The sequence below is a fragment of the Urocampus carinirostris genome, chromosome 2 (genome assembly GCF_059441175.1).
Source record: "Urocampus carinirostris isolate Australia breed hairy pipefish chromosome 2, RoL_Ucar_1.0, whole genome shotgun sequence".
Taxonomy (NCBI): domain Eukaryota; kingdom Metazoa; phylum Chordata; class Actinopteri; order Syngnathiformes; family Syngnathidae; genus Urocampus; species Urocampus carinirostris.
Window position 1 is genome coordinate 17727425 of NC_142350.1, and position 25923 is coordinate 17753347.

Below are 25923 nucleotides of genomic sequence, written 5' to 3' on the forward strand. Positions count from 1 at the left end.
AAGATTTCCGTCTGCTGCAGGGACGTCGAACTTTTGGACTAGCGTGTGACATAATCCACTCCGCTGTGGCTAAACTACAACAAAGCACCCCGAGGGCATCCTGTTAATCTGTTAATAAACAACAAAGGAGACTCCTGGAAGTGTGTGTTTCCCTACGGGGATGAATAAAGTATCTATCTATCTATCTATCTATCTATCTATCTATCTATCTATCTATCTATCTATCTATCTATCTATCTATCTATCTATGAATTCATTGTAAGGATGTCAGCATTCTAATGCAAGGGTGTCAAAGCGAAATGGACATCGGGCCAAATAAAAGTTTGGGCACTTGGCCGAGGGCTGGGCTGATTGAATGTTCAACATTTTGAAAATAGCACATATAATCTAGTGAATCTAATTGAACCTACCAAAAAAAAAAAAAAATCGTTCCAATGTGGTTTAAAACATAAAGCAATATCTACTGTATGTATTGCTCCATTAGTAATCTAGTTTTCAACAGGCAGAGAACACGCATTTTCCTTTATAAAAAAACAAAACATAAATTAAAATAAAATAAAATAAACTGGTATTATTCAGGTACCATCAAGAGTTCATTTTAGAAGAAAAATGTCTTTCAAAACAAATAGCAAGTTTATATAATTCACTCAACTGAAATATCATGTTAAAGTATAGTTGTATCTAGAAAAAAAAAAAACAGAGTGGAAACGTGTTGACCAGGAATAATGCTTAAAAATAATACACAATCTTCCGTGTATGATACTATAATGAATCAAGATTGTGTTAGTGGCCACGTTTGGCCTGCAATAAGGTTTCCTAGGGCCCTTGACTATGTTTTCGATGGCCCGTGACTTTGACATATGTGTTCTAAAATACCTTGAAGAACCTTATTCTTCAGTGTGAAATAATCATGGAAAGGGTTTTTTTAATGTTTGACATCTGGAAAGGAGTGATTATTTAATACGATTTTGTCTTTTTTGACCATTATTGCACACGGTTGTTCCTTTTGTTGGCTAAAACATTATTGTTGCGATTTGCTGATCATGTTGCTGTTCTTAGATCACCACACCCCTTAGGGTGGATCTGCTTTTGGAATTTAAGATATGTTATAAATAAAAGGGCTTGGGATGTGGGGGTTCTTAGAACAGGTTGGAATTCCTCATCCAGAGGCATCTATCCCTATCTTTCTTGCAAGTTCAAAATCCATCTATATATACACTCTTTAATTTGAGTCTCTACTAAAGTTTAAACTTATCACAGGTCTATCACATTTTCGGCTCACCAAAAGTCTTGTTGTGATCTGCTCAGCAAATCAGCAGCGTTGGAGGAGGGAGACATTGGAAACTGGAAGGACTATGGTTTTCAAGGACAATGGCTCTACTAGGCTAATTGTTTTTCAATAGCTGCCAAGCGAAACAGGTTAATTTTCATTATTTCGTTTCAGTAATTTTTGACAGTGACTATTTCACAGTGTCAGCCAAAATCGCCCCCGAGGGCGCCGGGCACTCACAGTTCTTACCCTATGGGCTGTCTGAGCATCATTGGACCCATCACGGCGGTAATGACCCCCCTATGAACATTGAATGCGGGAAAAAAAAGGACCGGACATCTGCCTGGATAAACTGTGGCAAACTAGCGTTTTGCTTTTCACATCAGCAGATACAACAGCTGTGTGTGCATGCAAGGGGCGCTCTTTCATATCTATGAGGGCATCATGAGTGCGTAAGAGTGCATCTGTGAGCGTGAGAGCGCCAAGGGAGAGGGTAATGAGGACCACTGGGGCTCGTTTAAACTACCAGGGTTCACTTGCTGAGGAGCGTGACTGGGCTCAGAGCCTTACCGCTCCTCCCAAGGCAAAAAAAAAAAAAAAAGCCAGATCCAGCGGCTCTCAAGTCTTATCACTTCCACCAAACATCACCTCGGGGCATATACAGATGGCTTGAAATCTAGACTGACCTTTTTAGCCTCAGCAGTCAGAAGTATGGGGAAGCACATGTGGGTGGGACTTCCAGTAACTTATTTCCAACTTTCCAGCTGGCATGTGCATGAACAGAGATTGCCATTTTTTACCAGCTTTATGTGAACATGTCCCCAAATTTAAATATATCAGAGCTGTTGTATAGAAAGAGGGCAGCACGGCGGAGCAGTGGTTAGCGCGTGTGCGGCACAACTCTGAAGTTATGAGATCGAACCTCCTGTGTGGAGTTTGCATGTTCTCCCCGTGCTTGCGTGGGTTTCCTCCGGGCACTCCGGTTTCCTCACACATTCCAAAAACATGCGTTTCAGGCTAATTGGCCGGTTAAAATTCTCCTTAGGTGTGAATGAGTGAGTGGATGGTTGTCTGTCTCTGTGTGCCCTGCGATTGGCTGGTAACCAGTTCAGGGTATCCCCCTGCCCACTGCCCAAATATAGCGACCCTACTGAGGATAAGCAGTCCAGATAATGGATGGATGGATGTATCAAAAGAGGGGTCATAACCAGAAACCATTGCCAGGATAGCTCAAACAACAGCCGCACTTGCACAGACTTAAATTAATCTTGATTGCGATTAAATCAAAGCTCATACTCATACAAGTGCTGGTTATTTCCATCTTCTTCTACGCTTGGAAAAAAATGGACTTTCACAGTCAAGCTGGAAAGGGAAATCCAGGCCATGGCGATGCAATGCTACAGGGAACTTCTAGGCATATGATCAATATTATCTTGATCACAAAAAACGTGCCACACTCCAACTATCTGGAAAAGTCAAATATAGGGTATTAATTTATAGTTCAATAATATCTCATGTATATTTACTCATATCGTATTTTTTACCACTAGGCGGTGCTTCATGATAAATATTCGTCCTGCATTTTTATATAAAGTTTTTGAATTATTTTAATTAAGCAACAACAACTACATACCTATCAACCTCCATGGCTTCATGCCCATGCAAAATGTCGTATTTTCCCTTACAAAATACAAACTAATCTTACACCATATTTTTTTTCAAACGTGTTTATTTATGTAGTTTAACATGTTGTTTTGTACATGTGTCACGTTGTATCATATATATTGTAAATTAACATTTTATTGTGAGTACTGAGTTGCTCGACATGAATGACGTTTATTATAAAAAAGGTTAAAAAATTAAGTAGCTTGGACGTTTACCGTAGAAGGAAAAAATACATGCAAATAGCATTAAGTAGAATAATACATTTTCTTATTCAAATTAATAATTCATTTTCTGTATCAAATCATTGTCGGTAATATACTGATTAAAGGGATAACCATAAACCTGTCTTTTTTTTTTATTTTCTGCTTTTATACTTTCTTTTTTTCTTAATTTATGTATACAATATAATAATTCGTAATATAATGCATCAAAGCAAGTGAGCCGTATGAGAGCCAGCTCTCTTTATTGAGTTGAGCTGAAAAAAAAACAGTTCTCTAAAAAGAGACGGACTTCCTTTCACTACATAACTACCACAGGAAACCACTAGCTTCGTTTGCAACGGAAAAAAAACGATACCGAGATAGCGGCGAACTCGTTTGACTTGATTGATTTGCCGTTTCGTGATAGTCGGTGTTTACCGGATGGTACCCACAATTGACAAATTTGCCTTTTTTCCGTACAGATTTTCTTGTATGTCGTACACATCTTAAAATGCATAATAAAAACGTACAGGCTGACAGGTATGCAACTATCTTTAGCTGAATCGTACCTGTACAATTGACTCAATCATCAACTGTACTGACTATGTTAATTGCACTGTTTTGTTTCTATTACATATATCAGCTCATCAAACAGCCCAGCTAGGAGGCACTAGCTAATACAGACTGTCATTTTAGGTTAATGTTTGTAGTTTTAAATGGATTTCCCTGTTTAACCAAAATAAGAAATAAGTCCATTATTGTCATATTTTTGCTTCGACTAATTGATTAAAAAAAGAAAAAGAAAATGATGTTGCAACTGTTGGGCAGGGATTTTAGGTGCCAATCAAAGTACCATAATATGCGCACTATGAGGCGCACCAAATTAAACCATATATTCCTAAAAAATTAGGCAAACTGGACTGTAAGCCACATGCAATTCAAAGAATTACACTTCGATTCTGATTGCATACAATGTTTAGAGATTTTTGATTTGCAATGTTTCTGATTGATCAGTCATTGGACAAATGCAATAATATAGTATTGCATATGAATAAATACTATATGCATTTCCTATTTTATGCACATATGAGGCGCACCAGGTTTGTTATAAGGCGAACTTTACATTTTTGGGCCATTTGGGTGGTACTTCACTGACTATAAGGGGTATGCCCCTTTTTGTCGGTGAATCTATGATAAATCTAGAAATGTTAGTTCAAGTCGTACAAATTGAATTCACATTTTCAATCCTGGACAATTTGCGTTCTGCTGTATGACAACCGAATACAGTCGCAGTCCATTTACAATTTTCTTGATTTCCATCCATCAAGCCAGAAGCGTTGTCCCGGTAACACAAATGCAACATCACTCAAATGCATCATCACTTTGCATTGATTTTGTAACTGCTTAGCCATCTTTGCGATGACGGTTAGACCCATGAGTCCGTTCGGATGTTTCCTTGCAAACACGAGTGCACACCAACGCACCAATGTCCATATACAAGGAACTATACTGAAGCCAGCAGGGGAGCATTTATTGACTGAGGGGTCATTAATCTGTCAAAAGCTTTAAATGCCTGTCACTGTGCTTTTTAGAGTGATATAACATGTTTGCAAGGTAACAAAGAACAGGTTATATTTGTCAGAAGTGTGATAACCCGGAAAAAATAATGAATGTGAAAGGAAGGACAGAAAAATCACAGAATTAATAAAAGTGTTATTTTTAATTCAGACTTCCTGACTCAATTTAGTTTCATTTTACTTTTTTTTTTTTCCTCAACTCACTCCAAATGATTCATTTACAGCATGTCATACCAATAATTGGGAAAACCTATTGGATTTGAATGTTAAATGTTATCTTGCTTAATTATTTAGTATGTGTTGTTGGGTACAATTCTCAATATTGAATAAATACAATCCCGTTTAAAAATAAGAAAAAAACAATATACATATTACGCTTGTGAATTGGTAATTTCTGAAAATAATACAATTTGGCATCATTTGAAAAATCAATAGGTATACAATTCAACTCATTAATATGTTATTTATCTGAATTAAAAACATAGCATATACAGTATACACAGATTTCTGAAATGTTTTTTTTTTGACGGCATTGCATCTCTGCTTTCTGCAGATTGTTTTGTGCTGCTAGCTTCCTCAAGCCATGATCTTCAGCTCGAACTGAAAAGGTTCGCAGCCGAATTTGAAGCAGCTGGGATGAGGATCATCACCTCCAGATCTGAGATCAGAGTTTTCTGTCTTAAAAAGATGCCGTGGGTCCGGAAGGAGATCCTGCCACAGGGGGAGGAGTTCAAATACCTCTGGTATTTGTTCATGAGAAAGAGTAGAATGGAACCAAAGATTGACAGACTGATCGGTGGAGCCTCTGCCGTCATGTGGACCCTGTCCTGGTCCATCGTGGTGAAGAATGAACTGAGTCGGAGGGCCCACCAGTCGATCAATGTTCTTAAACTCGCCTATGGTCACGAACTGTGGGACTGCAGAATTTCCTGCCCCTGCGACTAGACCCCGGAAACCAAAAAACAAATGAAAAAGAGCTAAAAATAACTGCAGCCCAGGTGTGTGGAGAGCTGAGGATGCTGCGAACCAGCAAGGCAGATGGAGTATCCCCCGACTGCTGAAAGCCTGTGCGTCTGAGCTGGGAGACCCTCTACAGCGCATCTTTAACCTGAGCCTTGAACAGGGGAGGGTCCCTCAGCTGTGGAAAACATCCTGCATCATCCCAGTCCCAAAGAAATCAAGACCTGAGGAACTCAACGACTTCAGGCCGGTCGCCCTGACATCACATGTGATGAAAACCATGGAGCGGTTGCTGCTGCACCACCTGAGGCTACAGGTCCGTCACGCCATCGACCCTCTGCAATTTGCTTACCAGGAGAAGGTGGGAGTGGAGGATGCTATAGTATACATATTACACCGATCCCTCTCTCACCTGGATAGGGCTAAGGGGGCTGTAAGGATTACATTTTTGGACTTCTCCAGTGCCTTCAATACCATACAGCCTCTGCTATTGAGTAGGAAACTGACAGAGATGGGAGTTAGCTCACACCTTGTAGAATGGATTACTGACTACCTGACAGGCAGACCCCAGTATGTGAAACAGGGGGGCTGTAAATCGGACACTGTGGTTATGAGCACAGGATTTCCGCAGGGGACCGTGCTCTCTCCGTTCCTATTTACTCTGTATACATTGGACTTTAAGTACAACTCTGAGTCCTGCCATGTGCAAAAGTTTGCCGATGACACTGCGATCTTGGGATGTATCAGAAATGGGCAGGAGGAGGAGTATAGGAAATTGATTCAGGACTTTGTCCGATGGAGCGACGCAAACCACCTGCACCTGAACACCACCAAGACCAGGGAGATGGTGGTGGACTTCAGGAGAACCAGAACTCACCCGGTTCCTGTAACCATCAAAGGAGAATGTGTAGAATTTGTCCAGACCTGCAAATACCTGGGTGTGCAGCTGGACAACAAACTGGACTGGACTGCCAACACAGAAGCTCTATGTAGGAAAGGGCGAAGCCAACTTTACTTCCTCAGAAGGCTGGCCTCCTTCAAAATCTGCAAAAAGCTCCTGAAAATATTCTATGAGACAGTTGTGGCAAGCGCCCTCTTCTATGCGACAGCGTGTTGTGGAAGCAGCGTCAAGAAGAAGGATGCCTCTCGTCTCAATAAACTGGCTAGGAAAGCGAGCTCTGTTGTGGGCAAAGAGCTGGACAGCCTAACAACAGTAGCTGCGGTCAATCATGGATAATCCATCGCATCCACTACACAGCATTATCTCCAGACAGAAGAGCAGTTTCAGCGACAGACTGCTGTCACTGTCTTGTACTACGGACAGACTGAATAGATATTTTCTTCCTCGTGCCATTAGGCTCTTTAACTCTACCCGGCAGAGTAAAAGCCCACATTAAACCACACCACCTACATTGCATATTACCGAATTTTATTGCAATATGTATTCTGTGTAGCACTATTTAGATATTTTATATAACACGCTACAGTGGGCATTTGCACGTCACACTGTGTATTTGTATATTGTATTCTTTTTGCTTTATTATTGTATTGATCTCAGCTCAGGGATGCTGCTGGAAATGTGAATTTCCTTCCGGGGATGAATAAAGTATCTATCTATCTATCTATCTATCTATCTATCTATCTATCTATCTATCTATCTATCTATCTATCTATCTATCTATCTATCTATCTATCTATCTATCTATCTATCTATCTATCTATCTATCTATCTATCTATCTATCTATCTATCTATCTATCTATCTATCTATCTATCTATCTATCTATCTATCTATCTATCTATCTATCTATCTATCTATCTATCTATCTATCCATCTATCTATCTATCTATCTATCTATCTATCTATCTATCTATCTATCTATCTATCTATCTATCCATCCAAAATAACATTAAAAAAAGCGCAAAAATAATCTTACTGTTCCATTTTGGATTGATTTTTTTGTTTTTATTTCTTTATTTGTGTTAGTCATTATTTGTAATTCTATCAGGGCCTATTTATTTTGTGATTTTTTTTTTGTGATTTGCTTTTACGATTTATAATGCTATTTTGTAATTTAGAACTTTGTTCATGATCTGAAATTGCCTATTCATTTTTTATGATGTTTAGTTCATTATTTTGTACCTTATTATTTGTTTGTGATTTTTTTTTTTGTGATTTGCTTTTACGATTTATAATGCTATTTTGTAATTTATAACTTTGTTCATGATCTGAAATTGCCTATTCATTTTTTATGATGTTTAGTTCATTATTTTGTACCTTATTATTTGTTTGAGATTTTTTCTCTGGCACTTATAGCAAATGGCAGCAGAAAAGCCCCCTTGACCTGACAAGGACATTGTAACAAACAAAACACTTGATTACAGTCTCAGATTTAATATTCAGGAGAAAAAGCCACTATGTCAAAGGTCCTGTCACTCTGAAACCCCTCAAAACACAAGTGGCACCCGTCTAACCTTATATTAGAGCAAATTACCGTCACACTAGGACATCTGTTAACGTCCCCTGAAGCAACCTCCAGGCCCTGATGGTCAGCAGGAAGATGCCAAACTGTAGAAAATCTCTGCATGCTTCCTTCAGTCTATCATTTGGGGGACCTTCACTTTTCTTCTAATTGTTGCATTAAAAAACTGCAGGCTTCTTGCGCTCATACAGTAAAAGACAAAGTCAAATCTTCTGCAAAACCCATCAAATTGGAGGATTTTCCTCCTGAGCCTTGTTATTATTGAGACCATGTTAGAGGCCATTGTACTCTGACAACCAATCCACACATAGACAAGCCTAGTGTGTGTCCGTTCTTTCAAGTTCTTTTCGCTAATGCGCAGATTTGTTTGAGGGTAATCTCTGTTTGTGCTAGTATGTGGACGTCTTTGCTGCGTCCTTTGTGAGCGATGGCTTAGCTAAAGTGCTGTGAAGAGAAACATTGGTCGGCGACGTCTTTGATTCATCGCCGGCGCGAGGCTAATTTGCATAGCCGGCAGACTCCAGGCAGATCTGGGCTATCGTTAGCCAGGCGGCTACATACTTCATCATTATTATCAAGCTAGCTTGCCCTTCACTCGCAGATCGCCCTTGCTCAACATCCTTTGCAGACGGAAGAACTGTAGGCACTTGGAAATAAGTTCAAGAGATCCCAAATGTGGAAAGATTGATATTTTTATAAATAATTTAGATCAAGGAAAACCTTTTTTTTCCTAAGTCAAATTTTGCAATTCACCAGGAAATATGTGCGACATTTAGCTGATCCGTTATATCCAATATTTCTTTAAAACACGTGTCAAAAGCAAGGCCTGTGGAATTGTATTGATTCATCGTTGTGTTTGGGATAATAGATCTGAGCCAAAACAGTTCATTTTATGTGGGTCACAATACCTCACTTTCAGGGGCTCAAACAGAAAAAAAAGTGCTCTACTGGCTCCTGCCCTCAGCATTATCGACCGGGGATAATGACCAAAGCCACACGGGTGTTGCTGCCTTACATGACAAAATTTGCTCTTTTGGTCCCTACTCTCGGCAATAGTCAACCAGGGATAATATATCTTTTCCAAAACAGAATAGTTAATTTGCAGGTTAAGTTAATCATACTTCAGGGCCTTGGAAAAATAAAGCACCTGGTTGGCCCATACCTTCAGACATAGTCTACCAAGGGTATTGGATCATGATTACAACCGTGTATTTAATTATAGGCTGGCAAGAACATCACGCTTCCTGAGAAAAAAACGCCTTCTGACAGTCCACACTCGCAGCAATATGAAATTGGGGAAAACCGAATACAGCCGCAGGAGTGCAGTTCATTTCAGGCGGAAATACACGAATGGCAAAAAAGACCCCCCAGGGCCAACACAGGTTTAAAAGTGAAATGAATTAAGATGGATTATCTGAGCATCCATCCGTCCATTATCTGCACTGCTCATCCTTAGTAGGGTCATGGGGGTGTTGGCGCCAATCCCAGTTATCTTCGGGCAGTGGCCAGGGGACACCCTGAACTGGTTGCCAGCCAGTTGCAGGGGACAGAGAGACAAACAACCCATTTGCTCATTCACACCTAGGGACAATTTGCACCGGTCAATTAACCTGACATGCATGTTTATGGAATGTGGGAGGAAACCGGAGTGCCCGGAGGGAACCCACACGGGCACGGGGAGAAGATGCAAACTATACAGGAGGACGCTGTGTTAGCTGGACTTGAACCATGGACCTTTGCACTATGGGGCTGCACGCCAACTACAAAACCACTGTGACGCACTGTGCCAGCATGAAATGGTTTTACCAAACTATGATAAGATGGTGAATCTCGCTACAAATTCTCCCTGAACACATTTACATTTTGAACTTGTGTTTAGTACAGCTTTATTAAATATCATATAAATTCCACATGGCATGCTGTACTACTTTTACTGGTACAATTTCTCTCAATCCCCACCCCCCCCAAACAATTTCTCTCCATATCCACTTCTGACATGCTTGCTGCAGTGCTTTCGGGGCAGTACTTGTCGTAGAGGACAAGCTGACGATTGTCAATCGATACCGACTCCCCAACCTTTGCATACGTCTGGGAGTTGTGTGCGGGTCTGTCACGTGAATACTGCTGTTTGTGTGTATTAGTGTAACTTGCTGAATGATGTAAATATGTTAGACATATGTCCTTGCTTAAGGGCCTGCACTGATGACTCATGGGGATACATATATGCTACTGTTCCAAGGTTTGGGGTTACCCTGACGATTGTGTGTTTTCCAAGAATATGACAAACTTGTATTTATTAAACGAGTTGTCTAATGTCAGTATTATTTTACTCAAATGGACATTTTCCTTTTGTTGGCCATTCCCAGATATGGCTTTTTGAAGGCCAGCATCTCTTTACTGTAGGTAGTGACACTGGGGTTTTGAGAGCAGGGTTTCAACTCTGCTTTTTATTGACCTATAAGCCGTCTATCTTTCAAACAAGGGACTCTAAAGTACTTGTCATCTTTCCACTTCTTTTCTACCCTTTTTAGTACATGTTTATGCTGTTCTATGAAGGCAGTAGTACACACCATTGTAGGAGATATTTAATTTCTTGGAAACAAAATTTCTTACAACGAGAATTTACAATCGAGTTTCACACGAAACACATATTTGCCATTCTGAAAGTTGAATTACTGTAGCTCAAAAGAAGGTTGGTTTTATAACTTCTCCAAACAGCATAACTGTTTTCAGTTGTGCTTACACAACTGCACAAGAGTTTTCTTATAATCTCTTAGCTTTCTATTGTTACTTGAGTGCTTTTTGCTAGAAATGGGCCTCTATAGACCCATGTAGATGTTACATTACAAAGCAGACATTTACAATACAAATAGTCATTTACCACCTTGACAATATATTGTGTGTATTTTGATTAGTTTCATGTTCTTTTCATTGAAAGAAACAGTGCCTTTCCTTAAAACTAGGGACCCCAAAAAGTTTCAAAGTTGATTAATGTAAGTAGCTTTATATAGGATCTGTCAACCACAAAAATACAAATAAAGAATAACCAGAAAAAATCACAATGATGGGTCAGAAATGAGCTATGTTCAGAACAGGTCTGCTGGTACCTCAGCTATCCTTAGTGCGCACCATAGTGCCAGTAGCCACCACGCAGGAGACCACTGCAGTGGTGCAATATATATAAAAATGGTAGCGACAAACTCTTTCTGAACAAACACTAGGAGCATCCGTCCACGGTCCGACAGTCGTCCTTGCTAACTCCAAGTCACTCCCAAGGAAGTGGGACTCTCTCCAGTTGCTCTCGTTTTGTCACCGCGAATTAGCATCACCAGCCGGTGTGTGGCAATTAAATACATCCCGGGGCAACGGGGGCCCAATTTAGAAATTGTTACAAGATGAGGAAACTGTATCCCTAGAGTTTAGTTGAAGCGCATGGGATGGCTGGTGCGAGGGTGAGTCATGTCGGTGGTGGATGAGACATTTTCCTCATCTACCAGATTGTTTAAAGGTTCCCGCCCTGGACAGGAATATCATCTTGGTAGGAATGTAACAGGCAAATGGAAATGAGACAACATGTATTTTTTGTTTTTTTTTTGTGCGTGACTTTTTTTCTACCGATAATGAGTGTCAGGTTACGTCAGAGACTCAAATGATCCATCATGTTTTCTAGTTTTCCTGCACAAAATGTCCTTGGTGGTGTGTTTTTGTGTTTTGTTTTGCCGGAGATGTAGAAACACTGGAGGTTAACGTTGTTTAAAAATCAATAATTCCTATTTATTAGTCTTTAGCAAAAACTTTTAGATTTCAGGAGATTGTCATTTTACTGTATGTATGTATATCTACATGACCTTTAGGAAACAACCCCCCCCCCCCCCCCCCCAAAAAAAAAAAAACAACAAAAAAAAACAAATATTTATTCTTATCTTTGTGTTATATAAAACAAGTAGAAGCAGATCTTTACACTTTGAAATATATTAATACATATTTTTTAAAGGTAAAGTGGTTATTTGTTGTGTACTAGATGTCACTGTATGGTATAGTGCAACCGAAAACGAGTGCTAAAAAGCATGAGGCTGAATAACAACAATAACACAACTCATCTCATCTCATTAGCTACACCGCTTATCCTCAGTAGGGTCGCGAGGGTGCTGGAGCCCATCCCAGCAATCATCGGGCAGTCGGCAGGTGACACCCTGAACTGCTTGCTAGCCAATCGCAGGGCACACGTGGACAGACAACTCACTCGCTCATTCGCACCTAGGGACAATTTGGACCGGCCAATTCACCTGAAATGCATGTTTTTGGAATGTGGGAGGAAAACCGGAGTGCCCAGAGGAAATCCACGCAAGACAACATACAAACTCCGCACAGGAAGTCTGGAGCTGGATTTGAACCCACACAGGAGGTTCCCAAGACATGAACTGTGCCGCACATGCGCCAATCACTGCGCCGCCGTGCTGCCACAATAACACAAATTTTACTTTTTTTTTTTTTGCACAGCCTTTTTTTAGGTTTTTGGTTTCCCTTAGAGACAAGATGGCAGACAATCATGTCAGCTCCCTTAAGGCGAGGTTTCTGTTACGTAATATAAATGCACATATCTTAACATACATTTAGTTTAGAAAAATGCACGTAAATATGATCGTTAATGAATTTTTGCTTGTTATTAAATGTTTTTTTTCCAACCAGCATTCACTAAATAATACACAATGTCCCTTTGATCAGTATTTTTTCTTCTAATAACGTAAACATACATTTTCATAACCCAGAAAATTAACATTCCATTCAGTTCCCGAATGACTGTGAAAACAGTCAACTCCATGAAATGTTCCCTGGTGCATAAACACATAACCTGATTTGTGTCGCATGTAGCCTTACTTTATGCACAAGGCTGCAGCTGATGCTCGCCTAAATGAATACCCAAAAAAAAAAAAAGGCTAGGGGAAACAGCAATAAAACAAAACACGGTCATGCTTCTGGCTGGCGGTTGTTGTGGAACGCGCAACCTTCACTCACTGTGAATGTGTGCACCAGCTTCCGACTGTGTTTTAGAATCTTCCCCGCGTGTATTAGGATAAATAGCCCTTGTCTATCATGCAAGGCCGTGTCTGGCAAACAGATTCCCTTTCGCGTCATGCCAGATTAACACAAATGAACGCACTAGGAGACTTTTTTTGGGGGGGAAAACGTGTCAAGATGACACTCGAACGTCAAGGGTGTATTTTGGGTAAAGTGTAGGCGGGCGTCAGACTTGAAGTATAATGCATCAATATGTCATGTGAATCTCAAAAATAAACAGCGCAATACCGTGTAAATGTCTGAATACAGAGATGTGCAGTCAGGGGAGGTAGGTGAGGCTGTGTCTCAGGTGTCATCATGAAAATATCAAATTTGAAAGATATCAAATGGCCATATTTATTCAGTGTTAAAGTTTTAAGTGTAGAATTTGAGGATTTTCTTTTTCAAAATCGCTGAGTTTTTACTTCATATTATGGATATTATGAATACTGTTCGTATATTATGCACTACTGTGCTGAGTATCTGCATAGTAAGGGACATTATTGTCTTCTGAAAGCTTAAGATGTGGTTTTGTTGGTATTATGCAAAATCATGCATGGACTTGCTGCCTCATATCCTTCGGATTGAATTTCCCCCTATATTCCAGTCCGGAGCCTTCGCTCTGAAAATGCTGGTCTACAAGTGATCCCAAGAGCCAAGGAGAGATCCGTAGGTTCAAGAGCGTACTCCATTCGGGCCCCAGTGCTGTGGAATGCTCTTCCCCCTGAGATTAGATCTGCAACCTCAGGGGAACTGTTTAAATCTAGGCATAAAATATACTTCTATTCGAAAGCATATGATTAACGTATACTTTATGTTGACAATATCTGTGTATTAATTGTAATTACAACATCCATTGGAGCCTGGTCATCCTGGAATGGGGATTACCTCATGTGCGGTCCCTTCTCAAGGTTTCTTCATTTTCTTATGGTGAGGTTTTTGAGTTTTTCCTTGCCCCCATGTAGGTTTTAGATCAGGGGATATTGTAATACTAGTCCGTGGTTTGAAAAAATATGTGGTCTGTGCAGCCCTTTGTGGTTAAGGGCTATACAAATAAACGTAACTTGACTTGACTTCCCTCATTGCAGATGGTTATAATGAGACTAAGAATGTTGATTCAGCAAAACATTAGTCCCCAAAAAAAGAATTAGCATTTTGGTATTGTGTTCGCAGTTTACTTTGTGAAATAATATTTTTTCCTTGGCCATTATCAACGTTTGTCACTAACAGTGTTTAGTTTGAGCCAAAGAAAAGTGAAACAAAACGTTATACCGAGTATTAGTCATAAATCAGGCGTGCTCGCTATACGCTGAATATACGGGAATTACAATTGCAATCGCTGGGGCATGGCCAATGGACTTCTCTCCTAACCAAACCATTTGCTATTACTCTAACTGTAGTTTGTAGCATTTGTGATTTGAAACAGACGATTTGCACCTGTAGTAAAGTAAGAATAATACCTATATACTTTTGAGTTGTAGTAGAACAACTCAATTGCAATAAAACACAGATACGTATGGGCACATCTTGCAATCGCTTTCACAGATACACACCATTCTTCGGCCCACTGACTCCTCCTCAAGCTCGAGTGCGTTCATGTGATCGATTAACTGTTGAAAATAGCCTTGCATCCCAGCGTGCACCTGTGTCCATGATCATGTGATGCCGTCCCCCAGAGATTTGAATTCGACTGTTTGCCTTTCGTGTGTGTTTGCGTGACGTTACCCCCCCAAAAAATATATATAATAATAATAATCCGGCTGAAAACTGCAAACACTCAAATCCCAATGGCGTTTTTGTCATAGTGTGTGAATATCAGTGGGAATTGTTGTTTTACATACAAAAGCATTATGCCTCAGGTGGTATTGTATTGCCAGGAAGAGAAAATTAAGCTCTACATTTTTGTTAATGAATAAATACCGCAAAAACTTTAATTATTATGTTCCGTATTTGTTATGATGATGTTATTATCATACTTGTAAATAGTATGATTATCAGACCCAGGGTTAAAATAGATCCACTCAACCATTGATACTTTGTGCCAGTTCAAAATAAAATGTCCTAGAAAATCACAATGACCCATCACTGTTAGGCTGTTTTCAGAAACAGCCTGTGGGCTACTCAGAGGTTTTTCAGGGGAAACTTGGTGCCCTATAGCATTACTTTGATCAACCCTGCACTAGGATAAACACATTAAGGGATCACAGGGCTTTAGCTGAGCAGTAAAAATGAGGCGCTCTAACGTTGTACTATTGTTTGACACATACTTTATTTCCAACAATGTGGCATAGTAAATAACCAAACCCGTGTTCAATTACTTATCTGTGAATTTTGATATTGTTTTCCTTTTTGACTTGAACTTAGATATTTGATCTGGGATCATACAATTGGAGAGACATATATGTGTGGGCTACTCAGGTGATCTTAGATGCCCTTGGTGAACCCTGCGCTAGGATGAACACACTTATTTTTTTGCAGAGCTTTTTACTCGCTGTAACAATGAGGCTCTCTAAAGTTTTATTTTATATTTAATCCCAACACAGACTTTCTCCAACCTTCTCATGCCATGCTCAAACTCACTTCCAACGAAGAGGTTTTCAAACCAGTTCAACACAGGTTTAATCGCTTCCCTGTGAATTTTGTATCCGCTTTTCTATGGGCCTTTTCTTACTTGTACTTAGATCTTTGTGCTCAGATCTTCTTATTTTTTAACATTTTCAAATGTGTTCAAATGCACTTGTGGCAGACAATGAGAGCCTCTAAAGTCTCAACAGCAGGGACCCTGGATGCATTTACATCTTGATATCATTGTTCTATTGTCCTTTTCTTACTTCTCTTTTTTTTCAAGATGTTTTACATGCACTTGTGGCAGACAACAAAACGTTGCAGCAGCAGATACAATGGATGTTTTAAAGGGAGAGCAGAACTAAGTAGTTACCTGCAAATCAAATGTAATATTGAACAAATAAGTTCTCCTGATAAATTACTGGAAATCAGAAATCTAAAACATTTTAACATTATCTCCATAGAGAGTGAAGTACCAAATTTCACTGAGAAATGCTTCAAATGTTAGGACCCGATTGAAATTCTGAGCAAAAGACTGCATTTCATTTGCATGCGTAGCCGCATCAAATTAAGTATCATGGTTTTTTTGTTTGGCCTTCAATTTTGACAAATCACATTCAGATAGCTTCAACAGGAGTTTGGCATGCACCTCTGGTGAATTACGGCCAGGGTTGAACGATCCTTCGACGCTATCGTACCAACACACTCATCCATTCTTAGTGTGTGTGCTTGCACAAGTAAGCGCTGCTCTCGGAAAGGCTTTTTTTTTCCACCGTGAGTATAAAGAGACTCAGTGCTTATCCCGGTCAGAGGGAAAACCATCGCTCACGAGGTGGGAATACTAATCTTAGCTCCCCTGCGCCTCCCTACCTTGGTCACCGGGCGGAGATGGCCCTTCACGCATGTGTTTTTTTTCCATAGTTTCGCATTATTTCTTATTTGCGGAAAAAATTACTCACGTTCGTCAAATAGAGGCGCGCGTGCAAGAGACATTACTCACCGTCGCTGTGTGTTAGGTTTGGCTTATTGGGTTATTGGGTTATTGAAACACCTTTGTGCACTCGTTGTCTGCGCGAGCGCTAATATAAATACCTCATCTCAGAGGATGTATAGATAAATCGCAGGGTAATTCTGTAAATACTCATTGGATACAGAAGGAGGTGGTTTTAGCCTTATTGCTGGACAGTACTCACCCAATAGTTTTCTGGGTAGAACATCAATTCATTTTATGTATTTATAAAAGACTAGCTGTGAAATCACAAATATAGGACTGACTCACTAGGCATCCAATCAGAGAGTACCACTCTACCTTTGAGTTTTCCTCCAGTGTAGCAATTCTGCAAAACAATACATTTTCCTTTCAAATCAGCATCCTTCAATTTGGATGTGAAATCGAATGCTGTTATAATAATTGGTGTGCGAGGGTATGTGTTGGGTGAGGCACTGTGAGATTTACAGACAAATTAACCTCCATATTATTCCTCATTTTTATTGGCTGAAGCAACATATGAACTACAGCGAAGTAAAAAAAAAACAAGTTGTATATCCAATGCACAGGCAGGAAATTGTACAGCCATTTTTGCATCTGATTTGGTCCCGTTTAGACCACTTTTTGTATTTGGAGGGCATTATTTATTTTTCCTTGTGGTCCTAGTTTGTAGCCAGACTTCACTTCTTAAGGTTAGCGATAGTGTACACAAACCAGCATTTTTATGATGTAAATGGTCATGATGGTACCTGATTACAGTGTTTGGTCGCTTCTAGTTGCCAATTAACAAACATTTGAATATGTTCAGCGAAACTATGTATTTCTCATCTCATCTCATTAGCCGTACCGCTTATCCTCATTAGGGTCGCGGGGGGGCTGGAGCCCATCCCAGCCATCTCCGGGCAGTGGGCAGGGGACACCCTGAACTGGTTGCCAGCCAATCACAGGGCAAACTATGTATTTATTATTAATAATTATTCTTAATTTTGTTTTGTTTTTTGGAAGATGGGAGCAAATTTGATGTACGGCATTGTTATTGGAGTCTACTCAAAATGTGTCTTGCAGTGATGCACGGTGAGGTTTGCATCTGTTGAGGCACAGCCACATTTACAAAAGAAACAAACCTACCTAGTATGTATCATTTGAATGGGGGAGCAAGAAGACATGTATTAACTGAAACATACATACAAGTATTCTGATTGAATATTGTCTTACGTTGACTTATGTGTTTCTCCTTATGAATAAAAAACATCAATGAATGAATAACCTTTCATTAGAAAAAGTCCTTGCTTCAAGGAAATATAAATACTGTATGGATGGACTTGCGGTTAGCTTGTCAATACTGTCAGCAATTTTATTGTTTGCGACTGATTTGCTGCTAATTTAGATTCCTTGGTCCCACTATTGCCCTTTTCCATAAGGCCAGAGAACTGAGTGCCTCACTCTGCATCTGGAAAGGCCCAGCACGGTAATACATGGCATTCATAATATTCACAATATATTGTGAACATTAAGGGATCTTGAAAAAGAAAATCTGTTTAATGAGAAATAACAGAATAATGCAATGTATTTTTGATTTCATATTTCGATGATCACAGGAGAGGTGCTGCCTCACCTGACTGCATGTCACTGGCAACAATGTAGTGAACTTATAAAAACAAGTGCAATAATAAACAGATAAGCAATATTCTACTTCTGTTGGGCACGCACAGGAATGTGCGCACACATGCATGCAAATCCCCTCACGTTATGTTTATGAAGGCATCGTTTGGTGCACCGATGTATGAACGGCCATGTGTATGCGCATGGTTGTCAAATATCATCTTGTCTCTACGAAAAAAAAATCAGTTGGCCGCTCGCTGTCACGCACGTGTCAACATTTGGAGCCCACACACACACAAAATAAAAAATAAAATAGGCAAACGTGTAAACCAAAGTCCTCGGAGCAAAACTTCCCGGACCACAAGGGAAAGATTGGGGCGAAATAAAATATAGATCACAAGGATTGAGTCCTGATTAGGAAATCTTTTTGATGAGGGGGTCCACTTTGAGCTGGTTATCTTAATTAAAGGCCATCATAAAATATTCAAACTTTGCATTTTATTGGTTGGTTAATTATTAAGGAGCACGAGCTAAAATGTCTCCTACCTTGACGGACATCTCTCGGCGCAATGGCGATGGCGTCTTTGGAGTGTAGTTCAGTGACACAGCAGTCGTCCGGAACCGTAGAACCGTTGCTGGTACTGTGAGGTGTCTCCGGTATCAGCGGGATAGAAGGTGGCATAATGTTGTGATTGGGACATATGCAGCCGGTTTGGGTCAATCCGCAGCCGTCTCTATTAGGAACATCCGTTTCCTCGTGTTCACCCGTTCGTAAACATTCCTCAAACCATCGACAGAGAACACCGCAGGTAAACTGGCTTGAGTTTTCGTTGTTGATGAGTAACACCTCTACCAGCCTCATCTCCAATAAATCCTTGGATAACCGAGGTTCGTCCACGGCCAGGTGTCTGCTTAGACATAATTGGACAAAGTTTTTATCAAACTGCAAGAAGGAGTAGGGAACATCCAAGCCGGACTGGCTTTTACAGAGATCGATGACTTCCTGATCCTTCGCCAAGGCTGACTCAAAGTGAAGCGGACAGCTCTGATTGGCCAGGTGGTGGTCCAGAGAAAGAAGCATGGGGGAGTGTGTCCGGCAGATGGAAGGGTGCCGGTTGAAGCGCAGGTAGAGGGAATATTTGGTGGGATCTGGGTTTTCCAGGGACCACGAGCACCCTGGTGCTCTAGAGGGGAAAAGCTCCCTTAGGGAGAAAGAGCCATACAGCACCCCGGCCACCAAGCTGGAGCACGGTGCCGAGACGGGCGAGGGGGTTGCGGCTACCCCGGCGCCTGGTATGACCAGGGCGGTCCCGTAGGCAACATCAGCCAGGACAGACAGGGGAGCCCGAGCAAGGGTGGACACAGCGGCCAGGGCCCCAAGGACAGCCAGGAGAGAGGACAGCACAGATGGATACACCCCACCAGCAGTGGTCATCCTATGACATTGGTCCTGCAAAAAAAAAAAAAAAAAACGATAGAACATTTAGACACTCAGGCAACGTTTTCTTGGTGCAAAGTCACAGATTTATGACCAGACATTTTCATATCATACTTCAAAGGGTATGAGACTATTTATCTTGCACAAGCATCAACCCATCCTTTTTCTGCATTGCTCATCCTCACCCATGCCGCAAATGCTGATCTAGCCCAACCCAGCCGCCTTTTGGAAGTGGGCAAGGGACACCTTAAAGTGGTTGGCAGCCAGTTGCAGGGCACTCCGAGATAAACTACCATTCACTTGCACACTCACACTTAGGGAGAATTTTGACCCACAAAAAGACCTATCATGCATGTTTTTGGGATGTGGGAGGAAACACACGAAGGCACCAAGAAACCGTGCAAACTGCACACAGAAAGGCCGGTAGCTGATTTAAACCCAATACCTAAGAGTTGTGGGGCCTACCTGCACACTACTCACGCACAGTGTCGCTCCTAGCTCAATCAAATTAATCAATCAAGTATTCTGATTGAATATGGCTTGTGTTTGTTTTATGAAGTAGCCCACAAACCAGGAACAGTCTAAAAAAACAAGCAACAAAAAGCGGTAGTATAAGCTAGATGCAAAGCATTTCATTTTAAAAATAATGTTTGAATGTGTGTATCCCAACTGTGGTAAATTTATAGTTGAATAGACATTGAAAATAAGAGAGAGAATACACCAATTATGAAGTTCAAACTTGCTGAGAGAGCAGGAAAGGACTATGCAAAAAAAAAAAAAAAACCTTCACGATGCAAACATTCTAAATGTATTCTAAATGCTCTCCCCTGATCCCTTTCTTATGATTAAATCTCCTAGGTGACAAAAAAGCCCTAAAAGGTGTGGTAATCAAAGAACAAAATAATAATTGGCCGATAGAAATAATGATGTAAACACTGCATAAAAGTGGAAATAACAAACGACAGTGAGGAATAATAGTCAAAACAAGGAAATGGCATTCTATGCAGTTAGTTTAAAAAAAATAAAAACAGAAACATGCAGTTAATGTTTTAATAACCCAAAAGCATATCCAAAAACAGCAAATGTCATAGAGTGTCACTCAGAACAGCAAGGCGAGCAAAAAGGTAATTTGCAACTTTGTTTTCAAGAAAAAATAAATCCAAATGTTAACATTACTGGGGTACTGTGATCACCTGTAATTAAAATCCCGAATACAAATAAATAAAAACATGACTAAATAAATAAATACAAATACCAGATTATGTAATACTTGAGGACCTAGTTCCAACTTTACCATCTAGTTGCGAATGGTTATATTAGATCTTAATTGATTCGTGTTATCATTTTAAGGGAAATAAATACATACTTTCTGCAAATAAATACATACTTTTTACATGTTTAAATTGTGTTTGGCATTTGGGTAATTTTGCAAAAAGGGGGTTTTACAATCGTGTTTGTCTTATTTTCTAAGCAGGGTAGCTTTTTATCCTTCCACGGAGGAATTTGCAATCTCATAATACATTCTGAAAAGTGCACATAAATATTTATAGCGTTTTAGTGCGGAAATAATTCCGTGTCCCTGGCATATTGGCGGCACACGGTGCACCTTTTTCCCATCACCTGAGACTGTGGAGTGGTGCAAAGTAATGAGAGTTTGAAGAGGACGTGGGGGAGATCAGAGGTTTTGACACCGCTCCCCTGCTTGGGAGCATGATATCTTCAAAAACATTTATTTTTCCCTCTTTTTTCTAGGGCCAACATAAACCTGAAAAAAAAAAAATTGAAACCCGTTCGCTACAATTGGGTGCTATGGGACATCTAATATTTGTCAGAGGTAGAATGAACACGTTTATGCTGTTCCTTGTTCAAGAAACAACACTGCATTATATTTTTAAATGCTGGGCTTTCACCGGGTCCTGTTGGTAGGGATGAGCGATATTTGGAATTTTGGTATTGATGTGATATGAGAAAATACAGTGTAGTAACGATACCTTCTGATCCAATACCAATACTTGTTTCTGTAGAAATATTATAATTGGATAATTAACAACAACTGTTTCAGAAAAAAGTCGCGAGGCAAACCACAAAGAGGTGCGTAACAAAAAGACAAGTACTTTCTAAAATGTCAAAAAGAAAACTAAATCACCTTCCACTGCAAACTATTTGAAAAATAAAGTAAGTAGTGCCTTTTGGTTCTCATTCTCATGCTCAGTTGCCGTACTGAGAACAGATTACCAGGTTTTGGTTCACGAACAGTGCTGTGTTTACATTTTTTATTTCGGATCAAAGCCCTCTTTTTTTATTGTATTTATTATCCATATGGGTGGGTGGCAGCAGATTGCTATTGTTTTATGGGAATGTAGGAATATAATTCATAATTTGTTATTTATATTTTCAACCATTCTCCTTTCCCTCATTTTAAAATACATATTTGTACTTTTTTTCTATAGTTTACATGGAAACGTGAATTTGAAAAATACTTTTTTTTGTATATATTTTGGGACCAATCTACAAAAGTCATAAATATGGTTTAGGCATTTTTTTTTTCTGGGTTTTAACAACAAAGTGGCTGGTCATTTTGACCGGAGGACAACATTGTTCCAGCTACTAGCTTCCCTGTGCGAAGTTTGCATGTCCTGCCCGTGCAGGCGGGGGTTTCCTCTGATTTCCTCCCACATATGTGATTTGTTGTACGTCTCCATGTACCCGACGACTGGATGAAAACCAGTTCAGGGTTCCCTGCCCACTGCTCTAAGATGACAAGGATGTTCTCCTGCACCCCGGTAACCCTACTGAGAATAAGTGTTGCAGAAAATGGATGGAATAATTTTAATTGCAACATACCTGAAAAAAACAACAACAACAAAAAAACAAACGTGTATAACCCAACCAAAAGGATGTTGTTTTATTGTATTATTAATAATCATTACAGTGTCAAATTAGTGCATAGAAGGCATATTCGAAACTCAATGACTAGGAGCAATGTTTGTAAGAAGAAATTTCTCTAAAAAAGCAGAATAGCGGAGGGAAGTTTCATATCCTCAACACACTTGCCTAAACCGCATTCAGGCTATTTTTTTATTTCCTCCAAGCGGCGCACAGTTTACGTCTACAGAGGAAGTAGAGCGCTCGCCTAAGGCAGATGTTAATAAAACACAGCAGTATGCTGCTTAACTGAATTTATGCAAATGTGTAAGAGCATTCCAGCACTCAACATATAGTCCACCGGGCCTAGGTGAAGAAACTGAGGCTTGCATTTGTTTGAACATGACAAGACACGAGCCCAATGGGGGTGAAAAGTCACCAGGCTTGTCTGAGGGTTGTGACGGAACCAGAAGGCAGCTAGCTTATAGTTACATTCAGGTTATAACCCATCTGATGTGATATAATAAATGCTTCACCATATCTTCTCATAAACACACAGAGCTCTGTAAAATGTTATCGTAAACGCATTCTTATGTTACCGGTATAGCGGCAGATAACTGACCTTGGTTAGCATAGCACTAGCTAGCTAGCGTCAGTTTACAAAACGATTTAGAACATTACGGTGTTTTTTGGTTCGCTAATGCATGATAAGTTATTCAATTTGCTTAAAGGGACATTGTGTATAATTTAGGGCCTTATTTAAAAATAAACTCTATATACATATAAGTCATAGGCAAACATACATGCATTTTTGAAGATACTGGTATTTCGAGAAATTTAAAGTTGTTTCATAGAACATGGGGCTCATTTGGAAAGAGCTGACATGATTGTACAAAATCTTGCTGCAACGGGTAACCTCCAAAACTATTCGGCCATTCATTTTCTGCACCGCTTATCCTCACCAGCACCGCATTGATGCTGGAGCCCATCCCAGGTGACTATGGGCAGTGGGCAGGTGACACCCTGAAGTGGTTGTCAGCCAGGGCACAGAGAGACGCTCACTCATCTTACGTAAAAAAATTGGTTAAAACCACTTGTTTACGTTGTGTACTAGTTTTGGAATATATATTGAAGGAGGACAAACTTTTTTCTCTCCGTGAGTTTGTTTAACATTCAAATTGCAAGACGCGACAGTATAACAAATACAGGAGTAAAGTAGTTCCCCTTCAGATTGTTTTTACAACAAATCAAACAGAATTACCATACATATTCTGGGTTTGTGAGTACAAATGGCTGTCACAATTTCACAAATATGCTGAAATAATGATTGACAATCATACATATACTAGGGGACTATGACAAATAATAAAAAAAAAAAATAAGGGGGAAATCCCGGCTTCATACCCAGACTGAATCCAACAGTTGGTTTGCTCATGGCAAGAATCAAGGCCTTCTCTCAAACAGTAATTTACATTGCTTAAAAATTGGATATACAACAACCAGATAACTAAATACATTTATACGTCAAGTGAACAAGAATATTCGAATCAATGGATCACCAGAAGGTGCATTAATTACCATTAAACGATTAGTCTGATTATAATGATGTGATGATTATGTATATATAATTATATATATATATATATATATATATATATATATATATATATATATATATATATATATATATATATATATATATATATATATATATATATATATATATATATATATATATATATATATATATATGTGTGTGTGTGTGTGTGTGTGTGTGTGTGTGTGTGTGTGTGTGTGTGCTGTATATGTGCTAAAATATTGGCCTCAAGGACAAATCTCTCTCTCTTTTACACCAATAGACGTAACATTATTTACCGCAACAAGGGGCACACGTTCCATTGACAAAATGTCCATGGGGTGACACAAGGACACAAGTGGGAACATGCAAGTAACATTTACAAACGTCAAACATTATATATATATATATATATATATATATATATATATATATATATATATATATATATATATATCTCATCTCATTAGCCGTACCGCTTATCCTCATTAGGGTCGCGGGGGGGCTGGGCAGGGGACACCCTGAACTGGTTGCCAGCCAATCGCAGGGCACACAGGGACAGACAACTTATTTGCTCATTCATACCTAGGGACAATTTGGACCGGCCAATTCACCTGAAATGCATGTTTTTGGAACGTGGGAGGAAACCGGAGTGCCCGGAGGAAACCCACGCAAGCACGGGGAGAACATACAAACTCCGCACAGGAAGTCTGGAGCTGGATTTGAACCCACGACAGGTTCCCATGACATGAACTGTGCCGTAGAGATATATATATATATATATATATATATATATATATATATATATATATATATATATATATATATATATATATATATATATATATATATATATATATATATATATATATATATATATATATATATATATATATATATATATATATATAACTGTTAACTATATATATACATATAGTTAACATTATACGCCAAACCATGCATAGGTAATTAAAAAAAAAATACAGATGAAAAGAAGTCAAAAGCGTTAAGCAAATTGTTTTTGGGACAATGAACAATGAATATTCATACATGCAAGAACAGGCCCTAAAGTGCTGTCTTCAGCTCCGTTCTGTCCCACTTCACTCTCAAACAGCACTTTACTGTGGGCCCAATAAATATTCATCAGCTTTGGATGTTGTCTTCCCCTTTTCCACCTTGACGTTAATGTTATCTCCGAAGAGGGCGAAATCAAGACCATCCCTATTTGAGACTCGCTTGGCCCCTATGTCTCCTTTTAGCCTCGTCGTGCTTCTCTAATACGCTGAAGTGACAACATGACTCAACTGATGTTTGTCTTTTACCTAAAGACCAGTGCAGCACAGAATCAAGATACGACAATAGTGTTTATATTTATACTAGTGTAACATGTTTAGTTTTATCAAACCCGGAATACAATTAGAACTGTCGATCACAGTTGAATTGTGTGGCACTTTGAATGTGACCTGATAAGTTCATAGTTTACAAGCCACTCAAATTAGGAAGAAAATGCATCAATTAATTTGGAAATTGCAATCATAAGAGAAGGGAACCAAAAAAAAAAATAATAAAATAAAAAAATAAAAAAAAATAATAATAATATATATATATATATATATATATATATATATATATATATATATATATATATATATATATATATATATATATATATATATA

At 39.3% G+C, this 25923-nt stretch overlaps 1 protein-coding gene across 24 annotated transcripts in view; it reads right to left on the reverse strand.

Annotated features, from left to right (window-relative positions):
• adgrb2 (adhesion G protein-coupled receptor B2) overlaps positions 1–25923 on the reverse strand; it is a 264320-nt gene that overhangs the window by 180666 nt on the left and 57731 nt on the right. For all 24 annotated transcript variants that reach the window (XM_088329155.1, XM_088329165.1, XM_088329151.1 and 21 more), the window contains exon 2: positions 18914–19817. In XM_088329155.1, coding sequence (XP_088185281.1) covers positions 18914–19802 — 889 coding nt within the window. In that variant the 5' untranslated portion in view covers positions 19803–19817. The remainder of the gene's footprint in view (positions 1–18913; positions 19818–25923) is intronic.